General features: G+C 43.9%; 1 protein-coding gene across 1 annotated transcript; it reads right to left on the reverse strand.

The window, feature by feature from the left end:
- Positions 1–2,960: 2,960 nt before the first annotated feature.
- Positions 2,961–15,046, reverse strand: LOC132981647 (probable E3 SUMO-protein ligase RNF212). Its single transcript, XM_061047614.1, has 13 exons — positions 14,809–15,046; positions 14,459–14,578; positions 10,749–10,810; positions 10,566–10,640; positions 9,678–9,734; positions 8,924–8,982; positions 8,761–8,820; positions 7,822–7,886; positions 7,028–7,088; positions 5,453–5,489; positions 5,289–5,343; positions 4,064–4,133; positions 2,961–3,318 (listed from the first exon to the last, which is right to left on the reverse strand). The coding sequence occupies exons 2-13, from the start codon at positions 14,565–14,567 to the stop codon at positions 3,189–3,191; spliced, it is 840 nt and encodes a 279-aa protein (XP_060903597.1). The 5' UTR covers positions 14,568–14,578; positions 14,809–15,046; the 3' UTR covers positions 2,961–3,188.
- Between the last annotated feature and the right edge of the window lie 573 nt (positions 15,047–15,619).

Below are 15,619 nucleotides of genomic sequence, written 5' to 3' on the forward strand. Positions count from 1 at the left end.
GTTTCTGTGTGACAGGAAAGGAATCTTTCCACAGCCGTGTTGACATCACTCAAGCATGCATGGGACAGTTGGAGGAGACCGGGCCCCTTCAAAGACAACAGCCTGCCTGCCTTCACATGTGGGATGCCTGTTTGTGTGTGTGTGTGTGTGTGTGTGTGTGTGTGTGTGTGTGTGTGTGTGTGTGTGTGTGTGTGTGTGTGTGTTGAGGATAGTGCGAGTGGTCCAGGTCACCCATCCTCACCTGTTCCTCTTTGACTCATAAACCGCCTCTATTCAACACACTTCCTCCTGAAATGCATCAAAACGGCCCGTGGGTGTGTTTATAACAATTCCTCGATCTCATCCTATTCAGCCTCTTCAAAAGCAGCAGATGTGAATGGACCTGTGTGTGTGTGTGTGTGTGTGTGTGTGTGTGTGTGTGTTCCCTCCTCGTCCTGTGGATCCCTATCAGAGGGCAGCTGTAGTCCGAAAGCTTTCAGACACACAGCAGAGGAATGCACACTGCAGCTATCATGATTTACACAGAGCTCAGACAGACTACAGTGCCACCTACAGGCGGTAAAGTCTTTTCTTCTAGCACAATCTAATTCAACTTTTTATAAACCCAGAATCAGAAGTCTAAATTAGGGCTTCAGGGGGGCTGGTGGTGCAGTGGTTAGTGCGTGCCTCCCATGTATGGAGGCTATAGTCCTCAAAGCGGGCAGCCCAGGTTCGAATCCAGCCTGTGGCTCCTTTCCTGCATGTCATTCCCCTCTCTCTCTCTCTCTCCTTAATTTCCAGCTCTATCCACTGTCCTATCTGTCCATTAAAGGCACAAAAAGCCAAAAGTGAGGGTCCTCTTAATCATGAGTGCTGCAGCCCGGCGTTTAATCTGTCTGCAACCACAGCATGAAGTGAATCCCAAAATCAGAACATTAAAAAGCTCAAAACAACACACAGGTGAGGGTGTGACTAAATCCTCCCTGCTGGGTACACACGTTTGGGTATACCAAGGTTTAAACGTGAACTGTAAAATGTGATGGGGACCCTGTGAGGGCCTTGGTAAGAACACTTTCTGTTCACCGCTGGGAAGACAAATATCTCCGGTGTGAAATCATTTACTTCATGTCGTGTCTCGCCCAGAGGGGATTACACTTACAGCTCCAAAAGGTACAAGGCCGAAATACTGAGTGACAAAGTGTGAAATCTGGATCAGATTAAGGGAGAAGCTTCCCTCTCTCTCTCTCTCTCACACACACACACACACAGAAAGAGATAGAGACACACAAAGTGAGAGTAGAGAGAGAGAGAGAGAGGGAGGGAGGGAGAGGCGGGTAGACAAGCTGTGGGAACACGCTTCTGAATAATTACCACTGACATCAGAATAGTTTTCTTTAGCTCTCTGAAGTGGCAGGACTCATTTGTACAGCCTGGAGCCATACAAAGGTGTGTGTGTGTGTGTGTGTGTGTGTGTGTGTGTGTGTGTGAGAGAGAGAGAGGGTGTGTGTGTGCAGAGGAGAAAGTGAGAGAAAGAGAGGAGATGTTATGAGAACAGACTGAGCTGACTGTTTGTAATTGTGAGAGATATTGCACAAAAGATTGCCCAATGTGTGTGTGTGTGTTTATATGTGTGTGTTTATATGTGTGTGTTTATATGTGTGTGTTTATATGTGTGTGTTTATGCGAGCACACAAGGGAGCGATTATTCTGATTAAGTCTTCTCCCCGTCAGTGTGTCACACCATGACAGCTCAGTCCGCCCCGGGGAGCCGTTTCTCTCTAAGTGGACCTTAAAAAACAGGAAACGACTTCAAACCCCAGCGGAGCACGGAGGAGGATCAGGCCTACTGACTCTGTACAATACCCCTTTAACTTCTCACACACACACACACACACACACACACACACACACACACACACACACACACACACACACACACACACAGTCACACCTGAGCCCTCTTCAATAGACACCATTCACCGCCTGACAACCGGGGACAAAAGAGGCAGAAACGCAGGTCGACAAAGAGAGAAGCGACCTGTCTGAACACATCGGGTCGTCCTCGCCGCCCGCTTCATCGTATCAGCCTCTCTCCTGGTTGCGATGACCTCAGGTGATATCATGTTTCTATTCGGCTACACTTTGCTTTGTCTTCACCTGCGGGCTGTGTTGTAACAAAAATTTGTGGCTGAAATTATGAATCATGTTACCGAAGTTAGAGGCCGCCGCTGGCGAGGCGGGACTGCAGAGTCTCTGCCTGAAGGCGTTCTTGATGTTACTGAAGCATTAGCGTGTCAACCCTGACGTCTCGTCTTGTAGAATCCAGTAAAGGGGACGTCATTTTTCTCTTGCACATAATCCTAGTTTATCTTTGTGAACTGAACAGGTGCTGGTGCAGCAGAGTGGGCGTCCTGTCACATCGTGCCCTCGGCTGGAAGCTGTTAGGGCTGCGTGGTGGTCAGGGGCGGAGCCAGACTTCTTCGACTGGGGTGGCCAAACTGATGCACAGACTTCTAAAATTAATTTATCAGACGCTCTTATCCAAAGTGACGTACATCAGAGAGTAAGAACAACAAACAAGGATCGAGAGAGGAGGAGACAACGTCAGGAAGTGAAGACAAACAGCTTTAAGTCTGATCGGACACACAGGTGCTGACAGGAAGTGAGAGTTCTAATCATCATCATCATCATCATCATCATGAAGGTCGTAGGTGTTCATGAAGAGCTGGGTCTTTAGTTTTTTCTTAAAGGTGCAGAGGGACTCGAATGGAGTTTGGAAGTTCGTTCCTCCACCGGGGGGCGACAGAGGAGAAGAGTCTAGTCAGAGACTTAGGACCCTGTTGTGAAGGTTGGATCAGACGCCTTTCATTGGCAGAGCGTAGTGGGGGGGGAGGGAGAGTAGACCTGGATCAGAGAGTTAAAGTAAGGAGGAGACGTTTTGTTCTTCTGCAGGGGCGGGACACAAATGAAGAGACGTTCAGTGGGGCGTTCAACGTGTCATTTAATTACGTATTCAAATTGAAGTACATCCCATTCTCATACATGTAAACACAACTGTGGATCCAGGGTTGTTAAAATACAGCATTTTTTCTAGTCTGTGAGAGACGTGAATACCTTTGAACACATGTCAGTGGCCAGGTGTGTTCCCTCTAAAGGCTGTGTGTGTGTGTGTGTGTGTGTGTGTGTGTGTGTGTGTGTGTGTGTGTGTGTTATGGAGGAGGGAAGACCAGGGAGGACATGGAGTGTCTGAAGGAGGAGACAGGTTTGAAGATAGGAGACTTCCATTCAGACGTGTGGCTGTATGAAACATCTGGGGTCATCGGTGCTCCTTGAAAACGACTGTGAGAGAAGAGGAGACGTTACTGATACTTACTGTTTATTTTGTTTTATTCTTTTTGTTTTTTAACATAAGATGCTAAATCCTCTTCTCCATGTTTCCTCTAACTCTAATATGTGTCTCTAGTCTGTCTACAAACCCCCCAATGCTAAGAAAAGTCCATCCTCTCCGTCTTTTGCCTGCTCCACTTTTCAGAAAATGTGTGCTCAAACAGGCTGTTTGGAGATTTTCCCTTCATGACATCACAAAGGGCAGTAGCCCCTCCCCCAGGTGGGTGACACTCCCACAGCTAGGTGTTTGTTCTGCCCTCTGAGTCTGCCTTCTCACCGTAAACAATAGGACATGGAGTGAGAAAGCACAGAGTACACCCAAGCCCTTCCAGAGAGGGGGCGTGGTCAGACACAGCTCATTTACATATTTAAAGGTACAGACACAGAAACAGTCTGTTCTGAGCAGGGCTGAAATAGAGGGGTTTATAGACATGATCAAATACAGGATCAGAGTGGATTTAGAACAAGACACTTCACACACATGTTTTGAGGAGCTCTGAGACTTATTTAAACTGAAGAAGAAGAAGAGGAGGAGAATATGTCACCTTTAAAGTGACTCTTCCCTCTCCTTTTTGGACATTTAATTGAATCTATCTTCATTTCTTCTGCATTATACTTTCCACTGATTGTAGTTATTACTTATTCACTGACTGTTTGTATGTTCACCTTCTGTCTTAAAAAAAGATAAAGAAGTCACCTGACTGTGGCTGAGCGAGCTGAGTAGATGGCCATCGCGTTCTGATCGGACGATCGATGAGGGATGGTACCTAAAGGAGACATCAGAGACATGTTTTTTACATTTCACAGTATTAAAATAATGCATGATCATAGGCTGATGTTTTTTCTGCTTCTTGCATGCTGCAGGTATCATTTAGGAAACGGCACATGTCGTCCTGCTGTGACTGGAGAAGTCTGCAGATATGCTGATATTTACCAAACTGAACACTCAAACATAGCTAATGAAGAACGAGACATTCCTGATGAGATGTGACGGCTGTGCGCGGATTTACCTGCCACAATGAAAGTCAAACCTTAAGGAGAGAAGGAACTCAGGGGGTGTAATCCTAAGCAAAACATCAGCCAACATCTGCATGGGTTTAATATCCGTGGGTGGTCATCTGAGGAGTCTGTAATCCCTTCACACGGGCTGCGCTCCACGGTGGTTTTGTCGGGGTATTACAGAGCAATTATGTCTTTATCACGATGACACCTCACTTTTTAAACCTGCAGCTTTAGCATGCATACCTTCAGCAGGCAGAGACACAGAGACTTTAACTGTTTTATTTCCCAGACAGTGAAATTCCGAACCGCCCACATGACAGGTAAGAGAAGCTTCCTGCTGCTGCACGACACGGAGAAGTTATCAGTCTCAGTGTCATAGACAGTAGAAGACGGTTGTTGTTGAATGTGATGGCCCGGGCAAAACAAAACTAGCTGACAGTCATCCTGATGCTACCGTTAGCTAACGTTAACTAGCTAATGTTAGCTTGCTCAGCTATGCTCTGATGATGATGATGATGATGATGAAGTTATTGCCCTTCACTTCTCAAACAGCAAAATTATCGACCCAGACACATCAGAAAATACTTAAGCTGTCTGTACGTCTGTGGACTTTCATCCTGCAGCGGTGTAAGGAGACGGATTCTCCTCTAAATATCAGCAAACCTCACTGAAGTGGCGTTCTGGCGAGGACTTTGCTGTGATTGACATATTGTCCCGTGTGCTGTATGAGGGTCACAAGCGCCCAAAGCTCTCAGTTCATCCTGATATCTGTTTGTCCGGAGTCGTCAGGTGATGTAAACTAAATTAAAAAGCCAGAGTGTTCAAAGGTGGACGCTACTTAAACCTCTGCAGCGGTCACATGACTGTAAGCTATGAATGAGTTTACATGAATAACTGGTTCAAAGAGGCATAGCACATACCCATTCGTCCGTCCTGCGGCGGGCTGATTAGTGACAGCCTGGGGGCGCTGTTCGGCTGGAAGACAGAAACTTCATGTCAGGATGTTGATTAATCTACACAGAGCTTTACACACACCGTATCGCAGGAACTGGATTCAAACTGGAGGTCAAATAATGAAACTCACCTTCCTGAAGAGACCATCCACCTCCATGTTTTCAGCGCTGCAGGAGAGAAGAGCACACTTCATCATTCATGGTATGCTTTGATTGTTCTCGTACTTCAGTGAAGCCTGAATATTTATTATTATTTATTAGCAGTTTCAATTTAAAGACTTTAATCTGTGATTCACTGAAAGGTGGAGTCAGTCAAAATGAAAACATCAACATTCAAACATGGCCCCTCCTCTTGGCTCAACACACGCTAGCTCAAGCTAACCGCCGGTGTTTGTCACCTTCCTGTCCAACAGGAAGTAGACCAACTCCACGTCCACGGGTAAAAGACAACACAAGGTTCACCCTCGTTTTAGAACGAGCTTTATCCGCTTGATGTTTCTCCTCACTCCTCGCTGATTTTGATGGCATCCAATCACTGAATGGTATCCACTCCTAAATTCACCTGCTGCGCTCTCATTGGCTGGAGGAAACACACCAGCTCCGCCCAGAAACGTCCCGAGTCAACCAGAACAAATCAGAACAGTAAAATCCAGTCAGAGGACAGAGTCTCTGCAGACACAGTCACCACCACACATGTACGGAGGCCCAGAAGGGACAATGGAGCAGCTTTAGGAGAAGTCTGTATTTTATTTTGAAGGAGAAGTCTGTATTTTATTTTGAAGGAACAAGCTGCTGACTCTGCCTTTAATTTTGAGGAGAATGTAAAAACCATTTTTTCCAAAACACCTCCTACAATAACATTGATGTTCCACATGAGACTTGACGCAAACTGGTTTTTGCAATGTGTCCGACAGCACATGGATGCAGAGTGAGTCTCTGTGTTCCTTCCCTTCTGTGTCAGTTATATGTCAACCTCTCTGGATTTCAGTCGCCTTCTAGCTAGCTCTTCCTTGTATGTCTTTGTGTTGATTGGAATTTAGTGTTTTTCCTTTTACTTGGACATTTTGGTCGTTTGGACTCTGAAACCGTTTGCTTTTTTTTTTTTTGCTTCTTTTGATTAAATCCCTTTCTGCTAATCTACAAGCGGGTCCTCATTCTTGTTTGTTCTACAACAGTGACAGTGAATACTCCTGTTTCAAAAAAAGGTTAAACAAATAAAGAGATAACCACTTATATTCAAACCTCTGCATGAGCAAACCTAATCAATTCACTTTAAACACAGGCTGGGTAGACCCTGCAGGCACGGGGGTTCATTTCCACTTTCCATCCATACTGCTTTCCCTCAGTGAGAGAATCTAAAGTTTCAGCCTCAGAGGATGAAACAACATTTGTTCTATTAAACTCCGGCAGCCAATCAGTCCTGTGTCAACGGTGTCTGGGAAAGCAAACAGGGAATCCTGACTAAACCCCCGGTGAGGCTGCGCTTATTCAGGTGTGTGAGTGTGTGCAGGAAGCCGCAGGGCAGGGCAAAGCCGAACAGCAGCTAAAGCTAACACAAGACGCCGCGGCTGAAGCCAGGACGTAAGAGTGTTTCACTGAGAAAACACCTCCTACATTCTCTCTCCCCGTCTGTCTCGCTCCAAGGGCAGGGAGACCGAGGAAGGCTGAGTGCAAATCAAAGATTAACAAAGAAGAAGGTAACTCACACATTAGCCATTGACGAGTGTCTTGAGAGCGACATGGGGGAGTTATACGGGATCTGTAGGACTGAAACAGAAACATCAACAAGCAGAGTTAGCGATTAATGATGGCCAGACATTCATGGTCGTGCAGAGAATTCAGACTAGCTGGAGAAGCATAAAGAGATTCTTGTCGTGCATGAGTTCCTTTTTTAGTCTCTTGCACATCCTGCTTGGCTGTGCATTTTTTAAAACCCCGCGTCCACCTAGCGCTTGTTTTCTGAGCACTAGCCTCTTCTTTCAGTTGTTATCATTGAGTAGAGAGCGTTTGCAGCATAACGCGGCCGACTGGAGAAGAAGCGCCCAGCACTTCACTCTGCCTTATTTGTGTGGCCGCTCCGAGCGCTGAACGTGAATGTATGATATTCCCCGTAGTTTTGCCGCCTACAGATCGTGTCTTGTACCCACATCCTCCTCGCAGTCTGATCGGCGTCTGATCGGAAAATAAATAAACAATCTCAAATATAAAACATGCAGTAAAAAGTAACGGAGCAGTGTCGATCATACAGCGGGCGCTGTTAACAGACTGTTGTCATGGAGACAGGACGGACGTGCAGAGCTTTTCTTCTCAGTGCACTCAGCGCTTTTCTGCCTGGTAAAAAATGTTAGGTGGACACGGAGCCTTATGCACAGACATTATGAAACAAGAGTCCTGACCTTAAAACACAGAAAAAATCTTCATTAGTGATTTCACATTTGCCTGAAACTCCTGAAAAACATTTTTTTGGCGTTAAATAAAAAAGAGTGAGCTTGTTGTTTACCTGGTTTGTGTCTCTGTGGAGTGTGGGAACTGTGGCTCATCTGAGGCCCTGATGAAACTTTGGAACTGAATGAGAAACAACATAACAGACATCACTCCCTTACACACGTCAGCTTGAACCATCGAATGAGTGAAAAGGATGAAAAACAACCTTTCATAAGAACTTAGTCAGAGTCTAAATATTGGCGGGAATAGTTTATTAATCACTCTTAAGATATGGCTGCCGTGCAGTGGTTAGCGCTGCTGCCTCACAGCGAGGAGGTTCCTGGTTTGAATCCCCGTCTGACAGGAGAGGCGCATCCCAACCACAGCTGTCACGATAATCGGTCTCCCAACACACCCATCATCACTGAAGTCAACAACAGGGCCATCAAACGCATTGCAACCTCAATAGAACGGGACATCACACATCCACTGAACATCCACCTCACTCCTCCTGACATGTACAGCTGTTCTCCCTCTTTAAAAAATAAATAAGAAGTCACACTTGTGATTATTTATTAAGGTGGCTCTCTGTCTTCTGTCTGATATCGAGTCAGTGCTGGCTGCAGCAAGTTTCAGGGCCTGTAATGACACCTTGTGGAAGAAGAGGGGCATTACAGCTAGTTGGCTGTAAAAACTTTCTATGAAGAGGATCTTCCAAGCTTTAAAAATAATACCACCCCCATTTAAGTCCAAATTATTACAGGTTTTACAACCTCCTCTTTAAGCCCTATGTCAGTGTTTTATTTCATGAGCATCACTGTTACAGCTGTATGTCTCCCTGTGCTGTTTGTCCCTTCTCCCCTTCTGTAGTCTCCGCCCAGGTGAAGCCACTGATCACTTAAGCAGTCTCAACAGGGCTACACACTACCTACAAACATTTAACAGTCTCAAGCTTCTGAGAGCGATAACACCCACAGCATGGATACATGTAAGAGGTGTCTGGTCTTTGCTGTACCTGTGATGCTGAAGGGAGTTTTCCAGCTTTGCAATGTAGGCGCTCTGTTCGTTAACCTTCCTTTAAAAAAAAGGAACACAAGTCGATATTCCATGTCATGAACTGGATTTTATAAACATGTAAAAGAAAGAAAGAAAGAATGAAAGAGAAGCATGTAGCTTACTTTGACATCTGCTGCATTTCCTGCTTCATCTTGACTAAAACGTCTTCCAGTTTCTCGCTCTGCATCACATTTCAAAAAGAAAAGGTTAGCGCTGTAAGACGTGTTTACATCCATTTTAGTTGAAACACAACAAGGTCGGCAGATTGAAGTAATTCATGTCACTAGTGTCGTGGTCAAGACCACACTAACCGAGACCGAGATATACCTGAGACCAGAGTGCTCCGAGGACGAGAAAAAAACTAGACATTTAGGGATCGAGACTGAGTCGAGACCAAGACCATAAATATCTCTGAAAAATCCTCATCTTGTGTTTAGGGGGCGTGTCACTCACTTAGACCGTAACGACGGGAAGGTTGCGTCCGTAACCGGGGGATAAAAATCAAACTACAAATGAACTGAAGTGATTTGTTCTTTTAGAAAGAGGAGTTTTCCTTCTAATCACAGTGATGACTAGCCGATCAGTGGTGGTCTTGACCTGTCTTGATTTCAAATCTGGAGTCTGCCCAGTCTGAGACGAGACCAAGATGCTTTCGATTGCGAGACGAGACCGAGACCTTCAAAAAGTGGTCTCGAGACCAAGAACGATTCCAGTACCAAAAACACTACATGTCACACATTTTCTACAATTGTTGAATGAATGGAGTGTGACAGCTGTGACAATCTAGCTGTCCAATGAGAGAGGCAAACCCCTAAAATACACACTTACACACACACAGCATCAAACATCCTGCAACATTAGGAAGCGGTCTCTCACCCTTTGCTGGTAATGAGCCAAAAGTCTCTTTTGATGTCTTGCCTGGAACATAATAACCTGAGAAAAAGGGAAAGACACAGTTCTGCATGAAGTCTGTGAAAAAAAATAACAACAAAATATGTTTATAATAGTGTATAAAAGTGTAAACTCGCTTAATAAAGTCGGATACTTTTTTTTCCATTTTTGATTCAAGTTGTACATTTATGAAGCACCTGCTTCATCCACCTGTGTCAATCATAGACTGTAAATATTACTGCACAAAGCCTGAGTGACGTCCCCCGTCTGTTCCTGCAGGGGGCGCTGGAGTCCCATCGATGGCGGTCTCCATGCTGGAAATGCTGTCTCAGTCTAACTTTCAGTCAACCTAACGACAGGCTGAGAGCTGGAGCTGAGGCGGGTTTTAAACCTCCTGACAAACCGTTACACCGCGCCCACCTGTCAATCAGGTCAGCTACACGCCTTATTGTGAATAACTCTTATCCTTCATCAAATCAAAACTGATGAGTCATCAAAACATTCACCCCCCGTACAGTGTGTGTCCATCGAGACATGAGCTAATCACACCTATTTGGTTTTTTGAACCAGGCTGTAAACATGTTAATCTCTGCTGTAAAAACAGGCTTTTTAGAATGGGTGTGTATGTGACTTCCTGTGCTTCTGCAGCCAGCCTCTAGTGGACACTCCAGGAACTGCAGGATTTTACACTTCAGCATGGGCTTCATTTTCAACACAATGGAAACAGGAACTCTCTACATGCCTGTGGAAAGCCCTGGTTATATAACTCCACCAAACAGCTTTCAAGAGCAAAAAACTTCAGACATAAAGTTAAACTTCTTCACTTGAACTTTCAACATTTGGAATATAAAGCTAAAGGAACAATAACCAAACCTTGCTGATTTCAGTGAAGTGCTTGGTTGCGACAACATTGATGTCAGTGAACAGGGCCTTCACCTCTGAGCTGCTCTGGAAAGAAGAAAAAGAAGACAAATCTTATGACCCTTAAAAAAGATTGATTCATCTTTTTTTACATTTAGAATAAAGTGAAAGTTTATCCAGCCCAAAGATGCTTACTTTGTCAGAGAGAGGGGATATCTGGCACTTGGCGTTGCATATTAAACACTTGCCTTGGTTGCCTGAGAGGAGAGTTGCAAATTAATACAGACAAAATGACAAAGCGAGGAATGAGGTGTATAAACTCTCTTGGTGCATGAATAGAAGACGTGTAGACGGGCTGGAAAAAGTAATGTTTCAATATGTTCAAGTGTTTCAATCGCTGTCCTGGCTCCATACGTAGGCAGCAGCAGTTAAGTTATAATCATTTTTCCTACCTGAAAATTAAAACAGGTAACAGAACGATACAGTATGCCGCCTACATAACGACCACAGATAAAGATAAAGATAAAGATAAAGATAAACTTTATTGATTCCCCGTGGGGGAAATTTGTGCATTACAGCAGCTCCAGAAAACAGGGGACGGGAATATAATTATTAAAAATAAAAATAGAAGTTAAAAATCAAATCAAACATATTTACATCAGTTAAATAAAAAAATACAATAATGTAAAATTACACAATAACTACACTGGAAAGAGTTATTGTTATTAAAAAAAAGTGGACTCAATTTGTATTTTAAAATAGAGAGATCAACCCAGAGGTCAAGGTAGTTACACTTAGGGCTGGCCAATATATCGAGTTTTTAAGATATATCGATATATTTTCAAACAAGATATAGGGTAAGACAATATCGTTAATATGGATATAGTTTATGTTGCATTAAAATAACGTTATAGAGGTGCCAGGTCACCTTTTTCTCATCTCACTGATGATGACTGACTGTCTGTCCCTCTTAACCCTGCTCCTCCTCCTCTCTCTCTCTTTTATTGTATTTAAGGAACATTTTTATTTTATAATATTACTTTTTAAATTCACAAACAGGTAGTTTATTTTTCCATGTGTTTTCACTGTTAATAAAATACATATCGACATATATCGAGTATCACCATTCAGCTCAACAATATCGAGATATGAGTTTTGGTCCACATCACCCAGCCCTACTTACACTCAGTGGTGTAGTGCAGAGTGTATGCAGGTATATGGAGTATATACCCACTTGTTTTTCAGTCTTCATAGGGTATACACATCTTCTAAATCCCCTCTGTTTCCCAGTCACACCATTGATTGATTAACAAAAATCAGTAGTATGCTGCCATTTTTTTCCTAGAATGGTGAAGGGATGACCCTCACTACTGTCTCTAATTGGCTAGTACGCACTGACTAAATATGCAAGAGGAGTCTTCGTTGTCACTGTTTATAACAGATCCTCTGCTGGATGGGCGATGTAAAAGTATTCCCACTTCTGTGTGTCCAGAAGGAGAGCACACATCACACCTGTTTTAAAATCTTTACACTAAAATTATTTTATTAGTTTATAAAGCATTATGTAACGCTGCTGAAATTGGACAACAGCAACTGTCATTCAAATCCCCTGAGCCAATTGGATGCAGCCTGCAGCCAACAGGCATCTACCCCCATTCCCCAGGTGCACTAATCACCTGATTGAAACCAATCAATGAATCAGTCAGAAGGCAGCAGGAGACAGTCATTCCTAAAACAGTCAAGGAGAACTTCTGAAAGAAAAACACTTTTCAACCCTGGACACAAAGCTGGACTTAACTGAGACTTCAAGCCCTTGAGGAGCTGCTGTGCTGCTGCTGCTGAGGAGGAATGTTTCAGGACTGAACACTGGTCAGACATCCACAATAGAACATTGATTAAATTGCTGCTCCCCAGTTGAGCAGACGTGTGATTTTGTTACCTGGTTGCCTAAACTGGTCAGGCCATATTGCCGGAGCAAAGAAGATGGCGAGCTAAAGGAGCAACTTCAAGAGACTCAAGATTCCCTCAAAAGGCCTGAAGCCTGGCTGTCTGGTTAAAGGGTGTGGTAGGATTTCCCCTACCTAAATAAACATTTGAATTCTTTGGACATCTGCACACACATAACAAATAACTGCAGTACGTGTAATGTGTTTTGGTGCACTGATTTATACGAATAGACTTGGGAATATTTAGCATATGTTGTATGGAGGGTAAAAGGTGCCCTTAAGAATCTGTTCATTGAAGGCCTATTTCTTTTATTTAAATTGTGGGATTTTCCTTGATTAAGTTCACATGTTTTTTGTTATTTGTTAACAATTGAACTTTGAAATACAAAACCGGTTATCAACATTTTGTGTCGTGTGTTTAATTAATTCTCCACCAGCTCCAAGAGTCTAACCTACATTAGCCCAGTACACCTTAATTTGTTACATCTTGTTTTTTTGATAATTTATTATTTATAAATACATATTTTAGTTAAAGTACATTTTGTATCCTGAGTGTTACAATTACATGGCCTTGCACCAGACGACCTATCAGATCATGATTTTAGTTTATGAACCAGTACGGCCCCTCAGATCCTCCAGTTCCTCTCTCTTAGTTGTTCCACAGAGCAGGACAGAAAACCTTTGGTGATGCTGCTTTCAGCTGTTACGCTCCGAGACTGTGGAATGACCTTCCTGAGGGTCTGAGAGGAGCCCACAATCTTAAAACTCATTTATTCAGTCTGGCTTTAATATAGTTCTTTATATCAATTCAAATCTTAACATTACTGTATCGTCTTTTTTATCCTACGACAAGTTTACATATTTTCTTATGTATTTAATTTAATATCTTATTGCTTTTATGTGTCGTATTTAATTTTATTTCAATACATATTTTTTAAATTCTTATTGGTGTGCATTAGTCTCTCAATGATTTTATAAACTACTTTTTGTGAACAACTTTTCTGCACTCTTGTAAAGCACTTTGAACTGCCAATTTAATTTGTCTGAAAGGTGCTTTATAAATAAAGTTTGATTGATTAAGGCACCACTGCTTACACTAAGTGAAGTGTTTAAGAGGTGAGCAATCATTACAAGAAAGACTTTTTAGTTTTAGTACAACATGGAGTCATCCTCCCTGCAGGAACACTTTAAATCCAACAGATGTCCCTGTTTAATCCTGCAAGAGGCAGCAGGAGCAGCAGGCAGCCAGCAGGCAGGAGCAGCAGGCAGCCAGCAGGCAGGAGCAGCAAGCAGCAGGCAGGAGCAGCAGGCAGCAAGCAGCAGGCAGGAGCAGCAGGCAGCCAGCAGGCAGGAGCAGCAAGCAGCAGGCAGCAGGCAGTAGCAGCAGGCAGGCAGGAGGCAGGAGCAGCAGGCAGCCAGCAGGCAGGAGCAGCAGGCAGCCAGCAGGCAGGAGCAGCAGGCAGGAGCAGCAGGCAGGCAGGAGGCAGGAGCAGCAGGCAGCCAGCAGGCAGGAGCAGCAGGCAGCCAGCAGGCAGTAGCAGCAGGCAGGAGCAGCAGGCAGGCAGGAGGCAGGAGCAGCAGGCAGCCAGCAGGCAGGAGCAGCAGGCAGCCAGCAGGCAGGCAGCCAGCAGGCAGGAGCAGCAGGCAGCAGGCAGCAGGCAGCCAGCAGGCAGGCAGCAGGCAGGAGGCAGCAAGCAGCAGGCAGCAGGCAGGAGGCAGCCAGCAGGCAGCAGCCAGCAGGCAGCAGGCAGCAGCCAGCCAGCAGGCAGCAGCCAGCAGCCAGCAGGCAGCCAGCAGGCAGCAGCCAGCAGGCAGCAGGCAGGAGCAGCCAGCAGGCAGCAGCCAGCATGCAGGAGCAGCAGGCAGCAGCCAGCAGGCAGGGTGAGGAGGATGTTTCCGAGTCATTACTCACAGTGACTGTTCTTCCCTTTGTATTCATAATAATAATAAAGTCTTTACCTTTCTGAAAACAGACACTACAGATGATATGTCCACAGGTGGTGACAGCCAGCTTCCTCTCAGCACTGGGACAGAGGAAGCAGGCGTTGCAGTACATCCAGTAAGACATTTTAAAAACTCCTGTAATAAAAAAAAAAAACTCGATTAGTAAAACACAAAGATGCAAATATTTATGCTAACATTTCTGATGTTGCTTTGCTTTCATCTTTGTTGATACGAGTTAATTTGACCATTTAGCTTAATTGTATCAGTTTTATTTAATGTTATTTTATTTATATTAACTACCAGGAAACTAAAAAACAACACTTTGATTCAGTTACAGGTGGGAATTTGAAGATTTTATACATTACCGGAGTTTATCCGCTAGCTAGTTTAATCTTAATTATGATGCCTTCACGTGCTGCCGGAATAATCGGAGAGCATAAAACGTTTCCGACTAAAAGACACGTGAAGGCTCCCTACGGGGAAACAGTTGTGAATAAAAGCATAAGTACATTTGGTACATGTTTTGCCGGGTTGAAATAATTAAAGTCGGGCTGCGCAGAGACAGGGAGCAGGAAAGTTTTTTTTAAAATTTATTATGGAAATTGAAAAAGTACAACAATATATGGCATTTCAGACAATTCTACACAGTGACCGACCACTCTGGTGCTCCCCGTTCAAATCCTCCATTGACATTTCACAAAAGTCCTTATATCAACAGATTGATGCATGGAACCAAGATAACCAGCTACCACATTATTAATGACTATAAAACGTTTAATTCGGCGCAAAAACGTCAATAAAAAAAGGAGAAAAGACAAAGGTACAAGTGTGTACATGTTTGTTTTTTTGAGTCAATAAACTACGTATCCCACAATCCATTGCGAATGAAACCGCTTCTTAAATGTAACCTTTCTCGTTATTATAGTGTTTTAAATTGTTAAACAAGTGGTGTAATATCGTGAAGTTTGTGTTGTATAAATAGATATATTTCATTCAATGCGGCATGACAAGGTTATTAGTACATTTTGTGATGTCTGCGAAACATTACCATGGTAACAGCGACCTCTACCAATCAGAGACGTCGCTGTGACACTGTGGTCGCGGGTAGTGTAGTTCTTTCCCCTAACATCGTGAATAAATCATGTTTTTATTAAAACGAGGATGTTATCATAGTAA

Source organism: Labrus mixtus, chromosome 10 (genome assembly GCF_963584025.1).
Source record: "Labrus mixtus chromosome 10, fLabMix1.1, whole genome shotgun sequence".
Classification (NCBI taxonomy): Eukaryota; Metazoa; Chordata; class Actinopteri; order Labriformes; family Labridae; genus Labrus; species Labrus mixtus.

Bases quoted from the DNA above. Each gene is read 5' to 3' on its own strand.
- LOC132981647 (XM_061047614.1), bottom strand. From the start codon at position 14,567: ATGTCTTACTGGATGTACTGCAACGCCTGCTTCCTCTGTCCCAGTGCT. The intron at 9,735-10,565 runs GTTTGGTTATTG...CCTTTTTCTCAG, and splicing joins ACTTCACTGAAATCAGCAAG to GTTATTATGTTCCAGGCAAG. The intron at 4,134-5,288 runs GTATGTGCTATG...TGTCTCCTTTAG, and splicing joins GCCGCAGGACGGACGAATGG to GTACCATCCCTCATCGATCG.